General features: G+C 49.2%; 1 protein-coding gene across 1 annotated transcript; it reads left to right on the top strand.

Annotated features, from left to right (window-relative positions):
* The first annotated feature begins 1,901 nt into the window (after positions 1-1,901).
* E2F7 (E2F transcription factor 7) lies at positions 1,902-23,186 on the top strand. Its single transcript, XM_054173885.1, has 12 exons — positions 1,902-1,982; positions 5,404-5,679; positions 7,491-7,659; positions 10,103-10,387; positions 10,950-11,108; positions 13,478-13,615; positions 15,048-15,224; positions 15,854-15,938; positions 17,356-17,854; positions 19,372-19,642; positions 20,796-21,220; positions 23,010-23,186. Exons 1-12 carry the CDS (start codon positions 1,902-1,904, stop codon positions 23,184-23,186), a joined length of 2,742 nt encoding a protein of 913 aa, XP_054029860.1.
* Positions 23,187-23,621: the final 435 nt, after the last annotated feature.

Raw genomic sequence — 23,621 nt, 5'->3', positions numbered from 1 at the left:
CCATGACTCTGCACCTCTCACAATTCTCACGAGTCTCTCTTGAGAGCTCCTGTTGAGTGACAGCATTACTAACACCACACTCATTAGATGTGTCACTCTGTGTAACCGCTAGAGATGCAAATACACACGGAAACAGTTTGCAACCACAGAATTCATTAATTAAGACCAAGGCTTAAAAGCATAAAGGGCTTTTTCTTTCTTATAAAAAAAAAGAGATTTCTCTGGGAGTTTATATGCCATTTGCTTTGACAAACTGTGGTGTACTTGAATTTCCTGAAAGATAAAGACTAAGACTGAATAAATTAAAGGTATCACAAGAGGATTGGGTTGTCTATATCCTTACTGAAAAAACCAAACAAACAAATCCCCAAACCCCTGACTATTTCTGTAGCTCAAAAATTAACCAATGAGTATTTTTATGAATTATCTGACATGTGTGTTGGAGTTTTTATTCTGCGGCAACTCATAACTAGCTCATGAGCAATTTGAAAGGGAAATCCTTTTTATGGCAAACCAAGATAGGAGTAATGCACCAGCATGCCTGTCATTAGTGTAACCAAACAGAGAAACAAACCAACAAAGTATCTGAAGCACAAAATCAATTTAAGAAGCAAAATTAATTACACTACATGGAGGAAATGTCTCCTAAAAGTCACAAGTTTAATGCAACCACTTTCAAGTCTGAAATAGCTCTGCAGAGAAACAAACAAACAAACACACACAACACTCAAGCTGTTATTTAGACAGTTTTCCGATCATCTTTCAGTAATATTGTGCCTCCGTAAGTCAGAACTGGACCAGCTGAACACTCGGCACTGCACAGCTCCGCAGGCTGCCCGGATCTCGCCTCCTCGCCCCGGTACGCTGTGAGCTGCCAAGGGAGGGAACGGCACCGCGCAGCTTGACTCGGGGCTCCCGCGGTTTCCCGTGTCCAGATGCTCCCCTCAGCGCCCGATCTTCCCGGCAGCTGACCCGTTCCGGGGGGCGACTGCAAACAATCCCACCCTCTCCAGGATGCCCAGGGCTGCGCCGCAGGCTCCTCGCACCGGCCTCGCCAGGGGAGCTGCACAAGCCCCGTACCGAGCAGCGGGAGGAGCAGCACCCCAGCGCCCGGCCCAGCTCCCAGCCCGCCCCTGCGGCCCGGGCCGCTGTTCGCCACCAGCCCGCCGGCGTTTCCCATGCAGAGGCTGCCCGCGCCGGCCCGTGCCTCAGCCCTTCCTCCCCGTGTCAGAAGGCGCCGGAGAGCAGCGTCCCCACCTCTCACGCTGTCGCCTTCCCCTCAGGAATTAGCCCCTCAGCGACGGAGCCGCCGCAAGACCAGCCCGAGGGAAGCCCGCACACGTCCGGGGGAGACAACCCCACCGCCCCCAGCCCCACCTGTTGCCCGCCCTTCCCCGCTGGCCCTCCGGCGGCCCTTTCCCGCCTGGCGCGTCCCGCCTGGCGCTGGCGGCCCAGCGGCGGGCAGGGGGAGGGTCGGGGGGAGGGGCAGGGCCGCTGGCGACCGCGCGCAGAAAAGGGAGCGAAGCTGCCCCGCGCGGGCGGGAGCTCCGTCCCGCGCCCAGCTGCCGCGCGCCGCCTGCCCGAGCGCTGATTGGGCGGCCGCGCTGCCGGGGCTCCCCGGCGGGCCGCTCCTGATTGGCCGGATTGTAAAGAGATGTCTGAGGGCGCCTGGCGGGAGCTGCAGAGACCCGCGCCCCCCGCCCGCCCGCCGGGCCGCCCGCCGCCGAGGTGAGGCCGCCGCGCCGCCCGCCGCAGGGGCCGGGCAGGCTCTGCCCCCCCCTCCCGCCCCTGGAGCGAAGTCCCGTGCTGCCGCGCTCCCTTCGCGTCCCGCCGCGGACGGGAGCCCGCTCGGGAGCGGCTCCTCTTAAGGGCCGGGCTAAAAGTGCCTTCTCGCTTTGCAGATGGAGGTGAGCGTCCTGTCGCTGCGGGACCTGGCGAGCGGCCGGCCGGGGCGGCGGGGCCGCGCCGAGGCGGCCCAGAAGGTGAGCGGGCATGGGGAGTTGTGGGGGAGGTGAGCGGGAGGTTTGATCTGTCTTCAGCGCCGCGGGGTCCCCTTGCACGCTACCGCCTCTCCCGGTGCGGAGCATCGCGCCGGCCCGGCCGCAGCGCGAAGTTCCAGGGGGGCGCCCGGGACTGCCACCCCGGCGCCCGGGACGGCTACCCCAGGGCAACGGCGCCTGAGCCCTGTGCGTGCTGCCTGTACGCGGCTCCGGCCCAGTTGGTAAGGCTGGGCGGTCAGGCCTGTGCCCCCCGGGTTCTTTCCCACTCCCTCCCTCTGGTAACATTTGGGGTGCTGCCTTTTGGACCGGCACACCTGCGCTGCCCTGTCGGTCTGTACATCTTACAGATGTGCATGTGCATGGTACCTGCTGGCACTCGGAGTACAGGGGCATCCGACACTACCCCAACGAAACAGCCATGAACCACACCACCGTTGTCAGCAAGCAGGGTGCATGCACGCAGGCTTTATTTCCAGGGAAGCAGGTTTTGGCTTTCACTTCAGCAAAACTCACATGGCAATTCGAGCATCCCAGGAGCTACTTCAGTGTAAGGTGGAGGAGGAGGTTTTTGTACAGGTTCAGCATTCAAAAGCTAACAAGTGGCCGGCCTGACATGTCACAGGAACAGTGCATTCCTGTTACATAGCAGCAGTTTGAGCATGAGGATAGGTATGTCCACTCTGCTTGTCTTCTGGCCAGGCAAAGTATGCCTGTAGCCATACAGTGGTGTTAGCAGGTAAAGAGCCTGTGCAGTGACATGCAGCAAGGAACAGGCTTATGGCTCCTCTCTTGCCTCACCAGCTAAGACACAGGATGTCTAACTTAGGGCATGCCTTGCTTAGTAATGCCTCCTGAAATAGACCCAATTCATCACCCAGTCTCCATGTTCAATCCTCCCAAGACCACATAGTTCTTGTCAGACTCAGTTCCTGTTATCTCAGGTGTTTGTTTTGATTCCTGCTGACATACTACGTTCATTAAGCCAGGCCTTCTTGTCCTTGTTGTTGTAAGCCATCTCTGCTCAAATCAAAGTGGATCTCGTACTTCTACCAACTGCCCTTGCAGTTTTGTGAAACACAGCTAGGAGTTTGTTGAGCACTGCAGCTACTGGGGAGGGAAAAAAGTGGGGGGGAAGAGGTAAAAAGCAAAATAAAGATCTGAAAAGTTGGTAGTAGACATGGTCCTACTGTAGTGCCACTGCCTTTTTTTAATTTTGGGGTATTTTTTTAGTGATATTTGTACAAACAGAAAATTTTGAAGTGGTAGAACAGCAAGATGCTTCAGCTGTCCTGACTGCAGATCCATTAGCACTAACCATAGTGAGCAGGAACTTGAGGGGGAAGGTAGACTTTCTCCATTACAGACCGAGTGTTGGTTCACTGCCAAATGTGAAATTGCAAGAACACATTGTGTGCCAAGGCTGTGTGAACATACAGTCTAAGAAGCATCCTGGCCTCAAAATTGACCCCTGTTTATCCTAGTGTAGTAAGCCTCAACTGGCTAACTCTTAATTGCTAAAAGGAGATATATTTGTTACATCCTTTGGGGTAATTTGTAGGTGGATGTATGCAGAAGTGTTCGCTGCAAGTACTCAGGGCACAACCTTTTTGACATGCCAGATTTGTTTCTACTTTGAATTGCTTCAGTTGTTACTAGAATTCCTCTCTGCTTTCTACCTAGGCTGTATCTAATAAGGTGATTTTTTGGAATCCCTTATTTAAATACCTGTATCAACTAAGTGATAGCTCAGTGGCTTCACATAAACAGCCAAACTTGGGAAAGTTCATAGAGCAAACCATTAAGAAGGTTTCCATTTAAGAATTCGACTTACTGCACCACAACCTCCCCCCCCCCTGCAGTAACACTCTCCAGCCTCCAAGCAGTCTTCATTGTGAAGAACAAATGAAGTGGTGATCGTAGTCTGAGCAAGAAGCTTGCACAGTTTGAGACCAACATCAACAAAGCCACAGCTAGACTGAAAAGCCAACAACTTCAAGCCTGATTTATAGTTTTTTAGAAGCAGTTTTCTGTTCTAAAGGCTTCACTCCCAACTTCAGCAGGTCACAAGATCTACTGGTTTTCTGGCTGATTATCTGGCTGCTTGGCTTTCTCTCGCTCAAGGTGCATGCAGTCATCTCAAGGGACTAAATCTCAACAGCACCAGGCAATATTAGCTAGAGCTCCAAGTAACACAGTGCCCAGTTTGTAGGGTACTAAGGTGAATTAAGTGATAGCTGGACTACAGAGCATTGATTTCACTGGACAGAAAGAAACAGCACAACTTTATGCATAGGCATTTCTGGAAGTCCTGCTCTGTGCCAGGCTTAGGATACCTGGACCTCAATTTTTTATACCCTGCAAAAGAAAGGCAGTATGGCATCCTCCTACTCCAGTCTGGTAGTCTTCATGAGCTATTGGCTCTAAATGCCAGAGTGGTGTTTCTTGGGTCTCAAAAACGGATGCCTTGGCACAAGAATATGGCTGATATTTTCTTCAGCCCTTTGGAATTAGTTGATCTGAATGTTAGGGAGAAATTCTTCACAGGAAGAGTGATTGGCCATTGGAATGAGCTGCCAAGGAGGTGGTGGAGTCACCATCACTGGAAGTGTTTAAGAAGAGCCTGGATGAGGCACTTGGTGCCATGGTTTAGTTGATCATATGGTGTTGGTGATGGGTTGGACCTGATGATCTTGAAGATCTTTTCCAACCTGGTTAATTCTGTGCTAATTCTTGCAGTAAGAGGAAGAGGTAAAGTTGGACCCAGGGAAGTATGAAAAAAACCTTAGACTGCAGAGAGGGACTGGAGGGAGTGGAGCTTCATTCAAAGAATGATAGAAATCAGCTGATGAATTAGACTTCTTTCTAGCAGCTGTTAGCTGTAGTCCAGGAGTATTGTAACAGACAATTTCTCTGCTGTACTGATCAGCAGATAGTGCAGATGCTGAGGTGGTTTCACTTTCACCTGAAGTTACATCCACTTTGGTGTTTTATGACAGCTCAGAGCTGCATCCTTGGAATGGCCTTTGACTGGGGACTTTTCAAGCAGAACACTGTTTTCTTGCTCAGTGTAATGTGACCAGTGCATTATTTCAGTTTCAATCCCAGTTTGGTGATTTATGTTTGTGGGCAATGCTGTCATACTAACAGTGAGGATTTAAAAGCCTGCAAGGCCACAGTTTGACTGCTTGACCTCAGGGTCTGTAATTCAGGGCAATATCTCATACACACTGCCTCTGGTACAACAGCATGCAGAATACCTGTACTGCTTCCAACAAAGGCAGAACAACTGTGCTAAATAGGAGTGTCAAGGCATGAGTCATTAAATTACCTCTGTAAGAGCAATGAAATTGATTGTGGAACTGTTTTCTTTCCTGTTGTGCCTAAAGAACTTTTTGTTTAATAGGAAAACATATTTGATCGATCCAGGATGGCTCCAAAAACTCCCATTAAGAGTGAACCGGTTGATTTATCAAAGCAAAAAGGCTGCACCCCAGAAAGAAATCCAATTACACCTGTAAAGCTAATTGACAGACCTCAGCCTGATCCCTGGACCCCCACTGCTAACCTGAAGATGCTTGTTAATGCTGCTAGTCCTGATATGAGGGACAGGGAAAAGAAGAAAGAGCTCTTCAGACCCATAGAAAACAGTGACCAGAGCGACACACCGGATTCATTACAGGTGAGGCTCAGAACGTGGTTACCGTATGTTCAGTCAAGACTCAGACCTTCCTTAGGTTGTGCTTCAGTTTTCTTCCAGCTGGTCCTTTGCTCCTAAGGGCAATTGTCTCTACAGCACTGGCTGAGCAGCAGGACTTTCCAAAGCTAGAAGTAACTGTCTTACAAGTAACCCCCCAAGAGCCTGGCTATTACTGTAAAGGACTATGAAGGAATTAAAGCTTGAATGTGTCATTTCTCCCCACTTGAAGCACTTCTGAGGCTATTTTCTGACCTGCATTAGAAAGGAAATTGCCAGATCAGTTTTAAACAGGCAGCATTTTCAAAAGCAATTTGACAGGGGGAAGGAATGTTTTTCAGCATGCTTTTGAAACCTTGTCCACAGAAGCTTTGCAGAGTGGTCAGCTGAAACCACTTTCCATCAAACAGTATGGCCAAGTGTTTGGAACACTGACTTGCCAAGACTCAGGCAATGCATCATTACAGTTTTCTTCCTTTAGACTTTGTTGTTGTTGTTGTTCCAACCACAACTTTGATTATTTATGTTTTTTTCCTGGAGAATATCTGCTGATATCAGTGAGAGGAAGATAGTTCTGGGAACCTCCTACATTATTTTGTAGGTGCAGATCACTCTGTAAGTTGCACACCACCTACAGTAGTCTGAAGGATTCTGCACTTTGGATAGTCATAAAGGAATCAACAGTTGTCTAAGGACAATTCCTAACAGAGCTTCCAGTTAGTTAAAAACAGTTGATGTTAAAGCCTGCTAAGACCATGTAGCATTTTGGGGGTGGCAACTATAGGGAGTTCAAATCTTTTCTAGTTAGTAAGGCTTGCACTTAATAATTTTCTCCACACAGAAAGCTGGCTTGGAAAAGGTGTGAAAGAGTTCCTGTGAGAATGCTGCTATTTCCATATCATAAAAAAAAATCAATTGAATCAGAGCAACAGCCTGCCACAAGGTCACTTGGTCACAATGAAGATCTCCTAAGCAAGGAAGTCTGGGGTTCAACAGCTGCCTCCACTCTCAGCTTTTCTGTGCCAGATGCTGATTAGCTTTTTCCTTTCAAAACAAAAAATTGACACAGTGCAAAAAAACCCCTTCCATCATTCTCATTTTGTAAGAAACAAACACACCTCTCCATGTGTTCTTGCCATCACACTTCTGCTGTTTGGTGGGGGTTTCTTCTTCTCCTTGCAGGCACAGAAAGGCCTGCAGCGTTCACTGAATTAACAGCTTGACTGAGTTTAAGGTTCAGAGGCTGGCTGGTGCCTTCTGTAACCTCTCACCATCATGCCTCCTCCCCACTACCAACCCCCAGTTTCTTACAGTTAGAGAGGCAATGTGAAGGGCAGTAAAATCTCTTGAAAGAAGGACTCTGTGATGGCTTGCACAGCTTCTGGATTAGAATAGAATTAACCAGGTTGGAAAAGACCTTCAAGATCATCAAGTCCAACCCAGAGCCTAGACACAGAGGTGTTTGATGGAATATTCCTCCTCCTCTCAGAAAGAATCATAGAACTGCTAGGGTTGGAAGGGATCATCTAGTTCCAACCCCCCCTGTCATGGGCAGGGACACCTCAGACTAGATCAGGTTGCTCAGAGCCACATCCAGCCTGGCCTTAAAATCTTCCTTCCATCTGCTACTCTTGGGTGTTTGGTCTTACTGCTGCTTCCTTAAGCATAACCATTTTTTCCATTATTAGAAAGTCTGAGCTCAAATGTTGCTGACATATGAAATGTGCCTTCTCTGGCTATGCCTTCCTTCTAAAGCTCTGCACTCAAGGGTCAACCTTTTCCTTTTTCCCAAACAGTATGATGTGGTAGAAGACAGCACGGTTGATGAATTTGAAAAGCAGAGGCCCAGCAGGAAACAGAAAAGCTTAGGCCTCTTGTGCCAAAAGTTCTTAGCTCGTTACCCAAGTTACCCATTGTCAACAGAAAAGACTACTATTTCCTTGGATGAGGTGGCTTCCATTCTTGGTATGTATACCTGCAAGCATGAGGTAACAACTGGTCACCTGGGCTAACAGAAGAGGAGAGCCTTCAAAAGATCAGCTCTCAGAGAGACTACATTCAGGCTCTGTCTTCCCCCCTGCTGTGTCTGCGTGCTCTTCTAAGCCTACCAATCAAAAGTTCAAAATGCCTAACACTCCTAGGTCTCTTTACTGCTCCACAGCACTGCTGTTCTCAAATTTGCTCCCTGAAGGTACTTTTTGCTAGGCAGATCTTTCCTTCATCTGTTTTCCAGCTCTGTTGCTTTCCTCAGTTTTCAATTTGCTGAACACCAGAGGAGTTACAAGTTGCCAACTCTCTGAGGGAGGGCTTACAAACAAACAAAGTCTGTCAAAAGGGAAGGCTTGGGGAAACAACTGCCAATTAGTGGGTGCAGGAAATCAGTTTGGTTTACTGCCTGACTTCAGCAACACACCTGACCTTGTGTCTTCAAAGATCTCCTGGCTCATCAAGGTTGTCTTAGCTTTAAATTCTGTCTTGGGGGAAGGTGGCCAGGAGACCTGCAAGAGTAGAAGGAGACAATGTGTTCTGTTGAGGTGGTGAGAAAGCATTGAGGAGCCTGTTTTCTGGGCCTGCTCTTAGGTTTGGTTGTAGTATCAAAGATTGATAAAATATCTGAGAGAAGTAATAAAACTCAGGAGAGAGAACTGAGCCAGGTCACACTAACACCAAAAAGATCCAGGTCCTTGGCAAGGTTGTGCCTTAGCTGGGAAGGGCTTTACAGATATTAAATGAAATCAATACTGTATCTACATTTAGAATTCAGGTATCTTTTGGGGGGGGGGGGGGGTGTGGGAAGAAAGTAGCAAGTTTGAAAGGTGTCAGTTTGGGGAAGAAAGGGACCAGAAGGGTGATGTCCCCTGTGACTCTTGTTCGAAAGTCATTTAAATACTCATTTGTTTGCCTCGGTAATGGGAAGTGGAAATGAGAATGCAGATGAAATAAATAGTTAAAGTGCTTCCAAGCAAATTGTTCTTTTAGATTTTGCAGTTACTCCTCTCTCTGTTTGCATGAGAGGCTCGTGCTCCAGCCCTGTTCAGCTAAACACGAGCAGGGCTCTATTCTGTGCTGGGAGAGATGCTACTTTGCTTTCCTAAGCACTAGAACCTTCCTGTTGGAGGTTTCACCTCTGAGAAGTTGAGTGTGTTTTAATTTCCCTTTGGCTTGTCTGTACCTACTTGCTTCAGAGACCACAACATTTACTGCTGATCTTTGTTACACAGAGAGCAGCAGTAAGTGTTGTAATACAACTTTGACTTACAAATGTCTGCTGAAAACCTGTGGAAAGCCCACAGAGGGGGTGACAGTGGTGTCCCTCTCTTTCCCTTACTAACTAACTGACTGGTGTCTGTCAGGCTGATGCTGCCTGACAGACACCAGGATATGTGTAGCACTCTTGTTTTGCTAGAGTATCTCTCACTCTCAAGTTCTCCATGTACTTGGAAATATTCAGAGATTGTTTATCCTAGCATCTGTTTGAGGCTGGAAAGTATTACCCATGTTCTGCAGGTGCAGCAAGGCCTTGTGAAGCCTTGCAAAACCTTTCCTCTAGGCTAGCACTTCTGCTCCACCCATGTTAACTGTTAGGAGATTTCTGGGGCAGACGATGCCACCAGTGTATAGTGCACTGTCTCATATACAGCAGCTGTGCTTCAAACAATCCTGAATGTGAATATTTGGGGCAGTGAGCAGAGCCACCTGTGTGTTATTGAATCCCCAACCTTGCACACACAAGTCAGCTGAACCCAAGTTAGACATACTTCACAGATTTCATGTTGGGGTAGACCCAGCCAGCGCTGAGGACTCATTCCTGCAGCATCTAGGAACAAAGGGTTGCTCTGCACCTTATGAAGCCTTTGATTCTCCATTGCTTGGTACCTGCTTAGCAAGTAATTGTGCCATTGGAAGTGCAAATGGAGGACTACTGGTTCCAGCAGGAGTGGGCTTTTATATCTACTGTGTGTCAGTGCCAGGCTCAGAGGCTTTCCTGCCTTCTGTTACACACAGGCTCTGAAGCTCTCTGACAGGAAGGGCCAAAGGGCTTTGGGGGCTTCTTGGCTTTTGGGGTTTTAGCTCAGAGCACTCTGAAAGGGCCTGAGTGGGGCTTGGCAGACTGCAATCAGTTGTCCTAAACACAGTGTAGATGCTTGTGATGAAGCTTATGATGAATTGCTGGGCCAGCAATTTAGTAAACAGACCAAGAGCATCAGACCATGAGGCTAGCCATAGGCAAGTCAGCTGTGCAGATGTGGGCAGATCCAATGTGATGTGTCCAGGTGAACAGTGAGAAACGTCTTGTGAAGGCTCAGGTGTGAAAGAGCAGCCTGCTCTGTGTTCTGCTGCTTCTGAAGAGCACATTGAAAGTAGACGAGCATGTGTGTCTGTGTTCTTTCCCCCCCTCTTAAACCAGGAGTTGAGCGGAGACGGATTTACGACATAGTGAACGTCCTGGAGTCCTTGCACCTGGTTAGCCGTGTGGCCAAGAACCAGTACTGCTGGCACGGCCGGCACAACCTCAGCCACACCCTGAAAACACTTCAGGAGGTAGGAGAGCTGCAGTATGGGGAGCTAATGGCCTTCTTCCAGCACAAGGAGCAGGACTTGGAGTACAAATTTGGAGAACACAAAAAGGAGCCTGTTCCTGATTCTCAAGACTGTCCCTTACTGGACTTCTCAGAACCAGACTGCACCTCTGGTAAGATAACTGATGTGATACACAGACATAAGCTGCTTTCTCCAGTTTACTAGCTGACCTTTTCCCCCTCACTTGGCTTTGAAATTAAATAATGAGAAAATATCCTTTGCAAAGAGCTGCAGAATTCACCATGGGGGTAACAGAATTCTTCTGTCCTGTCCCTAGCATGGCACTCAGGACAGAATTTTCCCTCTGTCATGAAGTGTGGCAGGAACTTCTGCCAGGCTCTCCACCTGTACCTGACAGTAAATACTTTGTGTCTACAGCAGGTGCCAGCTTCCACTTGTCCACTGTTTGTGTGCTGGCCATGTAATACACAGTGCTTTAAGTTACAGAATCCCTTGGAGTCACAAAATTATTGTGGCACAAAATTATATGGCAACATAGCTTTGAATAGCTCTGAATTGCTCAGTTATTTGCTGCCTTTCAAAAGATTTCTGCTTCCCAGTGAGGAAACAATTCCCCCCACACACCTTTTTTTGTGTGCCAAACCTGCTTGCTAAGTTGTTGAGCTGTGGGGGATGACATGTGCTAAGAGGCTTGGGTGTTATTTGTGACACAGCATCTGCAAACAGCAGAAAGGACAAGTCCCTGCGGATTATGAGCCAGAAGTTTGTCATGCTGTTCCTTGCCTCCAAGACCAAGATAGTCACTCTGGACACTGCAGCAAAGATTCTAATAGAAGAGACCCAGGATACAGTGGACCACAGCAAATTTAAAAGTAAGCTGGCTGTTGAGAGGTGACTCAGTCAGTGAGTAAGGGAAAGAGAGGGGCTTGTTTGGACTGACTCCAGTGGCTAACAGCAAGAGCAGCTCGGGAGTCTTCTGCTGAAATATGGTTTGGTTGTTTGGGGTTCTTTTAATTGCAAGTTGCAGTATGTGGAGATGTACTGTGAGGGTGACAGAACACTGGAACAGGCTGCCCAGGGGGTCGTGAAGTCTCCCTTTCTGGTGATATATAAGACCTGCCTGGATGTGTTCCTGTGTGACCTGCTCTAGGTGCTCCTGCCCTGGCAGGAGGGTTTGACTGGAGAAGCTTTCCAGGTCCCTTCCAGCCCCTAACATTCTGTGATTCTGTGAAAGCTTGGCAGGGGGAAGAGTCAACTTGACAATTATCTCCCAAGTTTTAGCTTCAGAAAGAAGAAAAATAATTTTGGGGGGGGGGTGTCTCTATTTTTTTTGGTATACTCAGCTTCCCTGTACTGTTCTGAGTGATTTTTCAGACCTTAGTGAAATGAAAAATGATGTTTAATTTAATGGTATTGATTATTTTTTTCCTCCTCTCCAGAAATGTGTTACTTCTCATTTTTGCCCCAGCAATCTTTTCACAGCTGGGTGGCAGAGTTTGCTTTTCAGTTAGTGGACATTAGTATTTTGATTCCTTGGACACCATGGAAAATTGGTAAATAGTTCTAATTGGTGAATAATGCTTCTAAACCAAAGACTTTTATTCCAAGTTTTTAAAGCACTTCTAAAATGAAGTACTTGCACTTCAGTTTTAAAGTTCAACCCCAAACACCACGGAGGATGTGAGGAGTTGAGCAGGATGTGCTGTGGGTATCAGCTCAAACTTGCTATTTATAGGAGTCACAGAGATTTTTCTAAGAGTGTTACTTTTTTAAGATGATAAATAGGTGTCCTCTTGTGATCAGCTGTGTACTCAGGTGCTTCTTGCCCTCAAGGACTGGAGCATGTGCCCTGTGAGGAGAGGCTGAGAGCCCTGGGGCTTTTTAGTCTGGAGAAGAGAAGGCTGAGGGGGGATTTAATAAATGCTTGTCAATATCTGAGGGCTGGGGGTCAGGAGGGAGGGGACAGGCTCTGCTCAGTTGTGCCCTGTGACAGGACAAGGGGCAATGGATAGAAACTCCAGCACAGGAGGTTCCACCTCAACATGAGGAGGAACTTCTTCACTGGGAGGGTCACAGAGCACTGGAACAGGCTGCCCAGAGAGGTTGTGGAGTCTCCTTCTCTGGAGCCTTTCAAGCCCCATCTGGCTGTGTTCCTATGTGACCTGTGCTGGATTTTCTGGTCCTGCTCTGGCAGTGGGCTTGGACTCGATCTCCAGAGGTCCCTTCCAACCTATAACATCCTTTGTGAAAGCAGAAAAGGTAGTGCCACCTTTCAGAGGTGTTTGGTGATGTCTTCTCTTGTGCTGAGAAATAATAGAATTGAATCAGACCCCAAGAAAAGCAGCTGAGCTCCTGGAAAAGAAACATTTAGCATGGAAAATGATTGACTGAGTGATGTTACCGTAATCACTTTATACCCCTTCTGGATGTGTTCCTGTGTGACCTGTGCTGGATTCTCTGGTCCTGCTCTGGCAGGGGGGTTGGACTTGATGACTTTAGGAGGTCCCTTCCAACCCCTAACATCCTGTGATGGTGTAAGTGCTTGTCTTCCCTCCACATGAAGACAGGCTGCCTTCTCTAGGCCAGCTGGTGTTGTCATCACTCTTTAACCCATATCCATCAACATGAGGTATGTGAGTTTAAACCTGAGCTCCTAAGGTGGTTCAGCAGCTAAAACACGAAGCAGCAGTAATAAGCTGGTGGAGGCTGGCAGGGTGAGCTTCACAGGAAGTGGATTAAGATTTTACCTGCCTTGTCTGTGAGAATCACAGAATCAACCAGGTTGGAAGAGACCTCCAAGATCATCAAGTCTAACTGATCACCCAAACCTAGCCTAATCAGTTAGATCATGGCACTAAGTGCCTCATCCAGGCTCTTCTTAAACACCTGCAGTGATGGGGTCTCCACCACCTCCCTGGGCAGCACATTCCAATGGCCAATCTCTCTTGCTGGGAAGAATTTCTTCCTTACCTCCAGCCTAAACCTCCCCTGGCACAGCTTGAGACTGTGTCCTCTTGTTCTGGTGCTGATTGTTTGGGAGAAGAGACCAGCCCCCACCTGGCTACACCCTCCCTTCAGGTAGTTGTAGAGAGCAAGAAGGTCTCCCCTGAGCCTCCTCCTCTTCTCCAGGCTAAGCAACCCCAGCTCCCTCAGCCTCTCCTCATAGGGCGTGGTGAGAGTGTGTGATGGAATCAGCAGGCTGGAAGTGTGAGTGCTGACTGTCTGTGCCCTCCCCTGCCAGCCAAGGTGCGCAGGCTGTACGACATCGCCAACGTCCTCACCAGCCTGGCCCTGATCACCAAGGTGCACGTCACGGAGGAGCGCGGCCGCAAGCCAGCCTTCAAGTGGATTGGGCCCGTGGAGTTCCCTGCCCAGACTGGTAACTTGTGTAGCTTCCACTCCTTTCCTTCTTGTTGTGGCAAGTGCTTCCCAAGTGGAATAGAATCATAGAATTGTTAGGGTTTGGTTCTGCTGCTCAGGTGGCCTGTGGTAGACCCCTGCAGTCACATTGCCTTCCCCTGGCTTCCCCTTAATGCTCTCAACCAGCTCATCATCCTTGCCCAGGTGGAGCTCTACTGATTCCAGTTGGTCACTGATACAGAGAGCAACACCTCCTCCCCTCCTGCCCTGCCTGTCCTTCCTAAAGAGCTTGTACCCATCTACCCCTACAGTCCAGTCATGGGAGTCATCCCACCAAATGTCAGTAACAGCCACTATGTCATAACATCCTAGCAGTGCAGTGGCCCTTAATTCATCCTGTTTATTGCCCAAGCTGTGTGCATTTGCATAGAGGCTCTTCAGCTGGGCTGGCCGTGCCACTCTGTCAGGTGAATCCCCCTTGATTCCCTTGGGGTGCCCCAGTGCTTCATCCTTGGCTTGCCTCAGGGCAACAAGTGGAGAGCCTTTGCTAGCATCCATCCCTCTGCCTCCGGTGAGCTGCCCCAATGTTTGTCACAGGCAAGCATGATATTAACAACCCCTTCCCCTTTCGAATCTAGTTTAAAGCCCTATCAATGAGCCCTGCCAACTCCTGCCCTAGAATCCTTTTCCCCCTCTGGGATTTTTCTGTGTGTGAAGAACACTCCAGCATTTCATTCTCTATCCTGTGATTGTTAACCGCTGGCCAGCTCAACGTTTCCCCTTGTCAGACTTTGTACCTAAGAGCTGGAACTGTAGAGGGATGTTGAGGGATTCTGTGTCTTGCTGGTATTTTTACACTGACTTCCACAGCTGTGTGAATAACTGTATGAATCCTACAGCAATGGCAGATAATGCCAACATCTCCAAAGCTGGGTTCCCAGCTTTTCTGGGTTGCACAGTCTCAGTATTTCTGTCATAAGCAGGTGAATTGATGTCTTTGTAAGGGGGTCTCACCAAGGTAGAGCAGAGCTGTTCCTTGCACACATCTCCTTGTATAAAAGCTTTGCCTGCAAAGGAGGCAACAGTGGGCAGAGCATCTCTGCGAGCTGCTGATTTTTGGCTAGAAGCCAGAGCAAAGAGAAGCCCTTTGGGAACATATTTGGGTCAGGCTAGTGCCAGGACCAAGTGAAAGTGAAGGATTGTGTAATGCCATCTTCATACTCCTCCTCCTCCAGACTACACATGCTAGAGTGTAGCTGCAGCTGCCATGGAATGGAAAGGAAGGGGGTCCTTATCTCCCAGTGCTTACTGACCTTAGGTCTGCTTCAGTGGTGTGGGGTTTGAGATGGTACAGAAGTTACCTCCTGTGGCCAGGTTTGGTAACATGGCAGAAGCCTAAGCCATAAGCTGTGTTCCCTGAAGGACTGTTGTACATAATTATGTTCCTGCAGATGAGCCAAGAGGGCACAGCCCATCCTCTGATCCTCTGCCAGGGACACAGAGAGGAGCCTGTGGTAATGGGCAGCACAAGTTTACACGTGGCGCTTCACTGAACTGCACACAGCCTTGTGGAGGGACCAGAAGGAAGGGCAGTTCTGAGCCCAGTAGCCCACATCAAGAGAGGCCAGGTAACTACTAATGAAGCATCTTCTTTTGTGTCTTGCTTGAGCTGCCCAAATATGGCCTCACCAGTCTAAGGCTCTTGACTGGGTGAATGAGCCTAATTAAATATGTGACTTATCCTTGGGAGGAGGTGCCTATATTTCTACTGTTCATGTGAAGAGTCTTCTCTCCTGGACCCTCCAGTCAAGGGCCTGAAGTTAGATGTGGTGCATCTGAGCCATACTGCCTTCAATCTGCAGTTTGTTTTCTGGTAAATGTTTTTGCTCTCTAACTGCATCTATACTACACTTTCTTCTGTTGAAATCTGCTAGAGATAAAGCCACCAAAGCTTGAGTTATTGTGTGGTTCCTTACATAGTGGAATTTACTGTAACAGTCTAATGGAGAGCTGTTGAAAAAGCATGAAGCCATTACAGGGCTTTTCACAGTTCCTTTTTATAGGAAATGGAAATGTTGAGCATCTCTCTGGGACTCAGAATTGAGTGTCTTGCAGGTTGCAGCTCCAGGTGATTAGTGGGGATTATGAAAATGTGCCAGGATAGAAAAAAATTATACCAATTGCTTTAGATGACCAGCATCAAAATATGCTTGCTAAACATACCTGTTACTAATGGAATGCTCCTTTGTTCTTGCAGCCTGTGTTGTGAATTCAGATGAATATTGCTCCCAAATGATCAATCCAGCAGCTGTCTGCAGGCAGGAAGTAGAGGAAGATTTTAGGTAGGTTTGTCTCAACTCCTGTCCAGTTTCAGCCTTGTGCATATCATTGTTAGCTCAGGGCTGGATTGCATTGATGAGACTGGGCTGGAGCACCTCTCCTATGAGGACAGACTAAGAGAGTTGGGGCTGTTCAGTCTGGAGAAGAGAAGGCTCCCAGGAGACCTAATTGTGGCCGTCCAGGATCTGAAGGGGGCCTACAAGAAGGCTGGGGAGGGACTTCTCAGGATCTCAGGGAGTGATAGGACTAGGGGGAATGGAATGAAGCTGGAGGTGGGGAGATTCAGGCTGGATGTGAGGAGGAAGTTCTTCCCCATGAGAGTGGTGAAGCCCTGGAATGGGTTGTGCAGGGAGGTGTTGAGGCCCCGTCCCTGGAGGTGTTTAAGCCCAGGCTGGATGAGGCTGTGGCCAGCCTGATCTAGTGTGGGGTGTCTCTGCCCATGGCAGGGGGGTTGGAACTAGATGATCCTTGTGGTCCCTTCCAACCCTGATAGACTGACAAAGATTGCCAGAGAATCTCATTGCTACCATTTGAATGCTGATAGGTCTCAGTGTTCCCTTCTGGGGTATATGTTTGTTTGTTTTCTTTTTCATGGCAAATTGTACCACTGTTGTCCTTCAGTAGTTCTTCATCTCATGTGTGCTTATATAGGACATCCCTGCCTCCTTTGACCTGTTTGGGTAGGCTGAGCAAATCATGATTCCATGTAAGAGCATTATCTGTCATATCATAGAATTGTCAGGGTTGGAAGGGACCTCAAGGATCAGCTAGCTCCAATCCCCTGCCATGGCCAGGGACACCTCACAATACAGCAGCTTGCTCACAGCTGCATCCAGCCTGGCTGCAAAACCTCCAGGGATGAGGCTTCCACCACCTCCCTGGGCAACCTCTGCCAGTCTCACCACCCTCATGGGGAACAACTTCTTCCTAACATCCAATCTCAATCTACCCATTTCTAGTTTTGTTCCATCCCCCCCAGCCCTATCACTCCCTGACACCCTCAAAAGTCCCTCCCCAGCTTTCTTGGAGTCCCCTTCAGGTACTGGAAGGCCACAAGAAGGTCTCCTCATGGCCTTCTCCTCTCCAGACTGCACAGCCCCAACTCTCTCCGTCTGTCTCCATAGCAGTGGGTCTGTCCTAACTGGAATTTGTTTGTGAATGATTGACTCTGCTCAAGTGCACCCAAGAGCCTTGTTCTGGCCAAAACCTGGGAAGTCTGCATCTCTGTAATGAGACAAAATAAAAAGTGACCCTCTGTGTAAAAGTAGTGATATGGAGGAGGAATTTCTCCACACTTCTGTCTAGCAGTGGGTTTGTTTGCTTTTGAGGATCAAGCAGGGGCTTCATTGTGGACTCAATGTTTTACCATTTCTCATTAGGGTTTTTTCCCCTCTTGTTTGTTTTTTTTTTTTTTTTTAGGAATAAAGCTTGTGCTACAGAAACAAATCTAAATTCAGCAAGGAACCCAAGCATAGCCTCACCTCTCTCCCTTCTTCCAGTTCCTATGGACTCTGATTTTTGTGTCACCCCTTTGCCTCAGGCAGTTTTCCCCCTGGTGCAGGCAGATGTGCCAAGCTTCTCGCTGCCAAATGGCATCAGCAGCCAAACTCTGCATCCTTCCCCACCAGCAGTCACCAAAACAGAAAATGAAAAGCCTGCCCTGCTCCCCAACCAACCCTTCCTGTGCTTCCCATCTTCATCCCTTTTAATGTTGTATGGCAGTCTTCAGGAAAACAACTTCAGGGAGACCACTGCGGGAGATGCGGGAGGCAGGAGTGCCGTACCGCCAGCTGCCTGCCAGAAGCGCAGCTCCCACCAGTGCACAACACACTCTGCCCCTGGACATGATGAAGAGCCAGCTTCTAAAAAGCAAAACTTGGAAGAGAGTGATGTGCCCCTCTCACTTGTAATACCTAAGGTAACAAAGTGAATTTCATTATCACTTAGGCTTCCTGGGAGCGAGGAGGAAGTTTCGCCTAAGAGAGTGTTTTCCCAAGTGAAAATGCACTGCACCACTCTTGTCACAGATCTATGAATCACATTGCAAGAGGCCTGTGTCAGGAAGGAATGGCACAGGCTGGGAGGTGTTTTCACATTACCAGGGGGAAAATGAGCTGTGATTGCTTGGCACAGTGAAGCGATGCTCGTCCGTTCTTTGGACTCAGTGTCCCGAGCGTTGTCTTCAGCAACGCAGCCTGCCAGAGAGGAGGAAATCAACGTGTCTGTACCTCCTGCCTGCTGGCCTGGGGCTCCCAAAGAGCAGCAGCACTGCTTGCTTCACTCAGCCATAGCAAGGGTAGTTTGTACTTTCCCCCAACTCCAGCCTGAGTTCCTCTCTCTCAAGCCTTCTGTTGCCTGCAGTGAGAAGAGGAAATGATGGTGGAGGTGAAGTGCATCTATCTCACAGTTGTGTTTACTACTGAAAATGGGCTCAAGATTGTGTCAGTGTTCAACTACAAGCCATTTGAAACAGGTGGATTTCCTTACCAATAGAGGGAAGGGAATCCCCAGGCTCAGGTGCTTCTTGTCCAGTGCCCCCAAGTACTGGAAGTGAACTATAGCACAGGGCTTGGGCTTCAAAGCCTCCAACCAAATTTCAAGTTTGGTGATTGGCTGGTCACAGTATCACAGTATCACCAAGGTTGGAAGAGACCTCAAAGATCATCAAGTCCAACCTGTCACCACAGACCTCATGACTAGACTATGTCACTATGGCCATATCCAATCCCCTCTTGAACCCCTCCAGGGATGGTGACTCTACCACCTCCCTGAGCAGCACATTCCAATGGTGAACAACTCTCTCAGTGAAGAACTTTCTCCTCGCCTCTAGCCTAAACTTCCCCTGGCACAGCTTGAGACTGTGTCCTCTTGTTCTGGTGCTGGGTGCCTGGGAGAAGAGACCAACCCCCACCTGGCTAGAACCACCTTTCAGGTAGTTGCAGAGAGCAATGAAGTCTCCCCTGAGCCTCCTCCTGTCTAGGCTAAATAACCCCAGCTCCCTCAGCCTCTCCTCACAGGGCTGTGCTCAAGGCCTCTCCCCAGCCTCGTTGCCCTTCTCTGGACACGTTCAAGTGTCTCAATGTCCTTCCTAAACTGAGGGGCCCAGAACTGGACACAGGACTCAAGGTGTGACCTAACCAGTGCTGAATCCAGGGGCAGAATGACCTCCCTGTTCCTGCTGGCCACACTATTCCTGTTACAGGCCAGGATGCCATTGGCCTTCTTGGCCACCTGGGCACACTGCTGGCTCATGTTTAGGTGGCTGTCAGTCAGCACCCCCAGGTCCCTCTCTGTTTGGCAGCTCTCCAGCCAGTCAGTGTTGTGCTGTCCTTTGCACAGATGGCCATTTTACTCTAGCTGAGGAAGGTGCATGAGATACTCTGTACTGTGTTATTTCAGCTTGGACTCACCACTTCCTCTTGTGTTTTTGCTTAGAAGCCTTCTGAGCCAGCTAAGGCAGCAACTACACCAGGAAGTGGCTGTGCCTCTGCTGAGCACCTAGAAGGTTTTCATCTTGACCATACAAGTCCTGTTGCACCAGAAGCTACAGACAAGGAGTCTAGCAGGCCTTTAGATTCTCAAAAGCAAGAAAAATGTTGTCAAAATGAAGACCTTGGTGAACCCTCTCTAGGAAGAGAGCACATCTCTAAGGAAAATGGCAGTCAGCCTTTCCTACCACAGTATCTTTATGTTCAGCCTACTGCAGGTAAGGGCAGCCAGGGGATCTGGAGTCATTCAAAATTCTGCCTCAGTTCACTGCTCTGCTCAAATAAGGATGCCTGCAGATGCATGAAGAAGTCATATTTGGTACAAAAACTCTCAGCAGTTTTCTGTAGCAGTTTCATAGCTCTGAAGTCTCTTGATTCCAGATGTGAACTGTTGCTTCCCTGAAAATACAGGCACTTTTCTGAGGCACCCAAGCATTCAAAGAGATTAATAATGTGGGGGGTTGCATGCCTTGAATTCAGTGCAGCCAAAAAAGGCACCTATGCTGCATTCCAAACTCGGGAGCTGGAAGGCTGGGTTTGGCAGTAGGAGAGCCAGACCTGTGCAGCAGCATTCCCCTCAGTGGGGAATTCACTCATCTATGAACTTTGTAGTGTCTTGCCACCTGCATCACCAGGCTGAGGCACTGGGAGTGTAGCCAGGCCTGCTCGCAGGTCACTGCAGCTGGAAGTGCTACCAGAGGATTCTGTGAGCACCGTTTTGCCTGCCTGGGGTTGTGTGGAGTTTTGTGGGACCAGGATGTGTGTGGCAGATTTCCATGGATACTGCCTTAGTGCTTGACTCACCTGTGGCAGAGAGTGGAGTCTGCTGGGTTGTGTTTATAGAATGGAGATGCTCAGTTTGCAGATGCTGATCCTGGCGTTTTGGAAGGTCAGGCAGACTGAGCAATAGCAGCTCCTGTTTCAAAGCTGTCTGTTCAGCTGTTCTGAGGAAAATGAGCATCTTGGGGCTGTGTCTCTTCTACTTGGTGGTTGGCTTGTGTTTTCCCCTCATTGCAACCAGTGTATATTTCCATGCAGCAGTGGATATGATTCCTGTTAGTGGGAGGAAAAAAAGAGTTGTGTTGGGCCAAGGTGTTGCTTGTAACTGAAGTTAGGAGCAGGGAACGGCAAGCTGTGTGGTTGGTGCTTAACAGGAGCAACGTCAGTGGCTGCAGATACAGTGGTCAGACAGAAGGGGGGGAGCTGGAGGCAGGTAGGAGAAGGGAACTCGACCCAAGAACTTTGTGAACAGTTCCCTTCCTTCTTTTTCCATGTCTGCATCACAGTTTTCTCTTTCCTGTTGTAGAGGAAGCAGCTTCACTTCAGTTTGGTCACTGTATTGATGCCTGGCTTTTTCTCCCCTTGATTTAGGATTAAGCAATTTTAACTTGCTGTTGTCTGCAAACCAAGCCCCTGGTGGTATCAGCCTGGCTGCAAGCCCATTGCCTTCTGTGGGTGTCCCCTGTGTCATGGTGCCATCGGCAGCTCTGGCTTCCTTCCCTCTCGTCTGCTCTCCTGCGCTCCCCAGTTCTCTTTCCCCGGCTCCCGATGGCTCCTTCTCAGCTGCCAGCTCTGTCAATTTCAGCGTGCCTGGCCTGGCCTCAACCACGCCTGTTCTCATAGGCACCACCGCTGTGCTCACTCCCAAGGTGTCACCCACACCTTTGGTGGATCCCCAGCAGCCAGCCCAGCCTGCTCTGCACCTGAGTCCTGTGCTGGCAAGATCCTGCACTGCTGTGAAGCTGGACTCCCCTGTCTGTATGGGGCACCCCGTCACCCTTCTGAAGCTGCAGCAGGTGAGAAAGAGTCAGAGGTGGTGGTTTGAGTAATGATAAAAACAGCACTGCCAAGCCTGTAGGCTCACAGGCTGCAGCTGGTGCCAATATCAGAGTGATAAGTTAGAGAATCATGGAACTGTTAGGGTTTGAAAGGACCTCAAGGATCAGCTAGTTCCAACTCCCCTGCCATGGGCAGGGACACCTCACACTACAGCAGGTTGCTCACAGCCACATCCAGCCTGCCCTTCAAAACCTCCAGGAGTGAGGCTTCCACCACCTCCCTGGGCAACCTGTGCCAGTCTCTCACCATCCTCATGGGGAAGAATTTCTTCCTGACATCCAATTGACTCAGTGAGAAAGAGGCTGTCAGCTTTGGCAACTGGTGGGCAGCTCCAGAGCAAAAAGAGGCAAAGGCTGCAGCTTTTCACATGGAGCTTCTGAAAGGATGTGTGATGTGGTTCCCCACCATGGCAGGGTATAATGCTTAATGCTGTCTTGTGGTGGGTTGAAATTCCACCCCCCCCAACATTAACTTTGCCAGACCAGCTCAACTGGAAGCAAATGGAAGCTGTATTTACAAGCAAAACTACACTCTGCAATGGAATGCAATGAATGTGTACAAAATATCCAAGATTTGCAATACTGACAGGGATTTGCAATTGATAAACAGCACAAGGACCCCCACCCTGGTCAAAGAGCAGGGGAAGCTACCAGCTTCTCCCTCCTTGCCTCCCCCCTTACCTCCTTAGACAAAAGGGACAAGTGAAAGGAGCAGAGAAGTTACTTAGCCAAAATAATGCAGCCAAAGTCAATCAGAAAGGAGTGGGCTGCCTAGGGAGGTGGTGGAGTCACCGTCCCTGGAGGTGTTCAAGAGGGGACTGGATGTGGCACTTGGTGCCATGGTCTAGTCATGGGGTCTGTGGTGACAGGTTGGACTCGATGATCCTCGAGGTCTCTTCCAACCTTTGGGAGAGATACAAACTCACACAGTATCACAGAGTGAAGCAGCAAGAAGAGAAGAGAGATAGAATAGAATAAACCAGGTTGGAAGAGACCTTTGAGATCATCATGTCCAACCTATCATCCAACACTACCCAATCAACTAAACCATGCAACCAAGCATCCTGTCAAGCCTCGCCCTGAACACCCCCAGCGACGGCGACCCCACCACCTCCTCGGGCAGCCCATTCCAGTGGGCAATCACTCTCTCTGTGTAAAACTTCCTCCTAACCTCCAGCCCAAACCTCCCCTGACGCAGCCTGAGACTGTGTCCTCTTGTTCTGGTACTGGTTGCCTGGGAGAAGAGACCAACCTCTGCCTCACCACAACCCCCCTTCAGATAGTTGTAGAGAGCAATAAGGTCACCCCTGAGTCTCCTCCTCTCCAGGCTAAGCAACCCCAGCTCCCTCAGTCTCTCCTCATAAGGCTTGTGCTCCAAGCCCCTCACCAACCTTGTTGCCCTTTTCTGGACACGCTCCAGCAAGTCAATATCCTTCCTAAACTGAGGGGCCCAGAACTGGACACAGTACTCAAGGTGCGGCCTAACCAGTGCAGTGTACAGGGGCAGAATGACCTCCCTGCTCCTGGTACAACCAGTTTTAGTGCCTTATCTCTTCCAAGGGGATTGTTTAGAATTGTCTTTGTGTTCCTTTTCACACCCAGTAGTGCTTGCTTTACATCTTTACTACTTTCTGTTCAAGATCTGTGGAAAAATTTTAAAGGCATAGCCTAAGGCTCCTGTTTGTGTGCGTGGCTCCAGGCTTTGAGAAGAGCTGCCTGAATGCCTGTGGTTTTGTTTCCCCAGCAGCCTTCGTCTGCTCCCCTCACTCCCAAGAGCATTCGTCCCGCGTGCCACGAGGCGTTCTTCAAAACTCCCGGCAGCCTCGGAGACCCTGCCTCCTGCAAGAAGAACGAGGGCACCCAGCCCAGGAATGCCAGCTCTGTGCAGAGGAGACTGGAAATCTCTAGTACCACTGCTGACTGACCCCGCTCGTCGCAGAGGGTGGGCAGATTGTCCTAGGAGCCCGTGTTGACTACGAGAGAGCAATCTCTTGGCTGACAAGGAGCATGTTGAAAGGTCATCCCTCCTGGCGTGCTACCCACTCTCTACTCACCCACCGGCTCTGCTAACCACCTTCTTTACACCCTTTAGTACTGAAACCCTTCTGCTGCGTGGTTCCTTCAGTACTGATTGGAATTCAGAGGCTGTGCTTCAGATGGCCTTGAGAGCATCAAATTGTACCTGCAGTGTTAATTTGGAAAGCTCTCTCTTGCTTGAGGATATGCAAATAGATTTTCTTGGAGTCCCCAGGGATTCTTTGTCATGGTTTAAACTCAGATGTCTAGCACTTAGCTGGGGGAAGGATTCTCCTTTTCTTTTCCTTTCCTTTTTCTTTTCCTTTCTTTTTCCTTTCCCTTT

The sequence above is a fragment of the Dryobates pubescens genome, chromosome 27 (assembly GCF_014839835.1).
Source record: "Dryobates pubescens isolate bDryPub1 chromosome 27, bDryPub1.pri, whole genome shotgun sequence".
Lineage (NCBI taxonomy): Eukaryota > Metazoa > Chordata > Aves > Piciformes > Picidae > Dryobates > Dryobates pubescens.
Note: the sequence above shows the minus strand (reverse complement) of the source record. Positions and strands in the feature narration are given on the sequence as shown.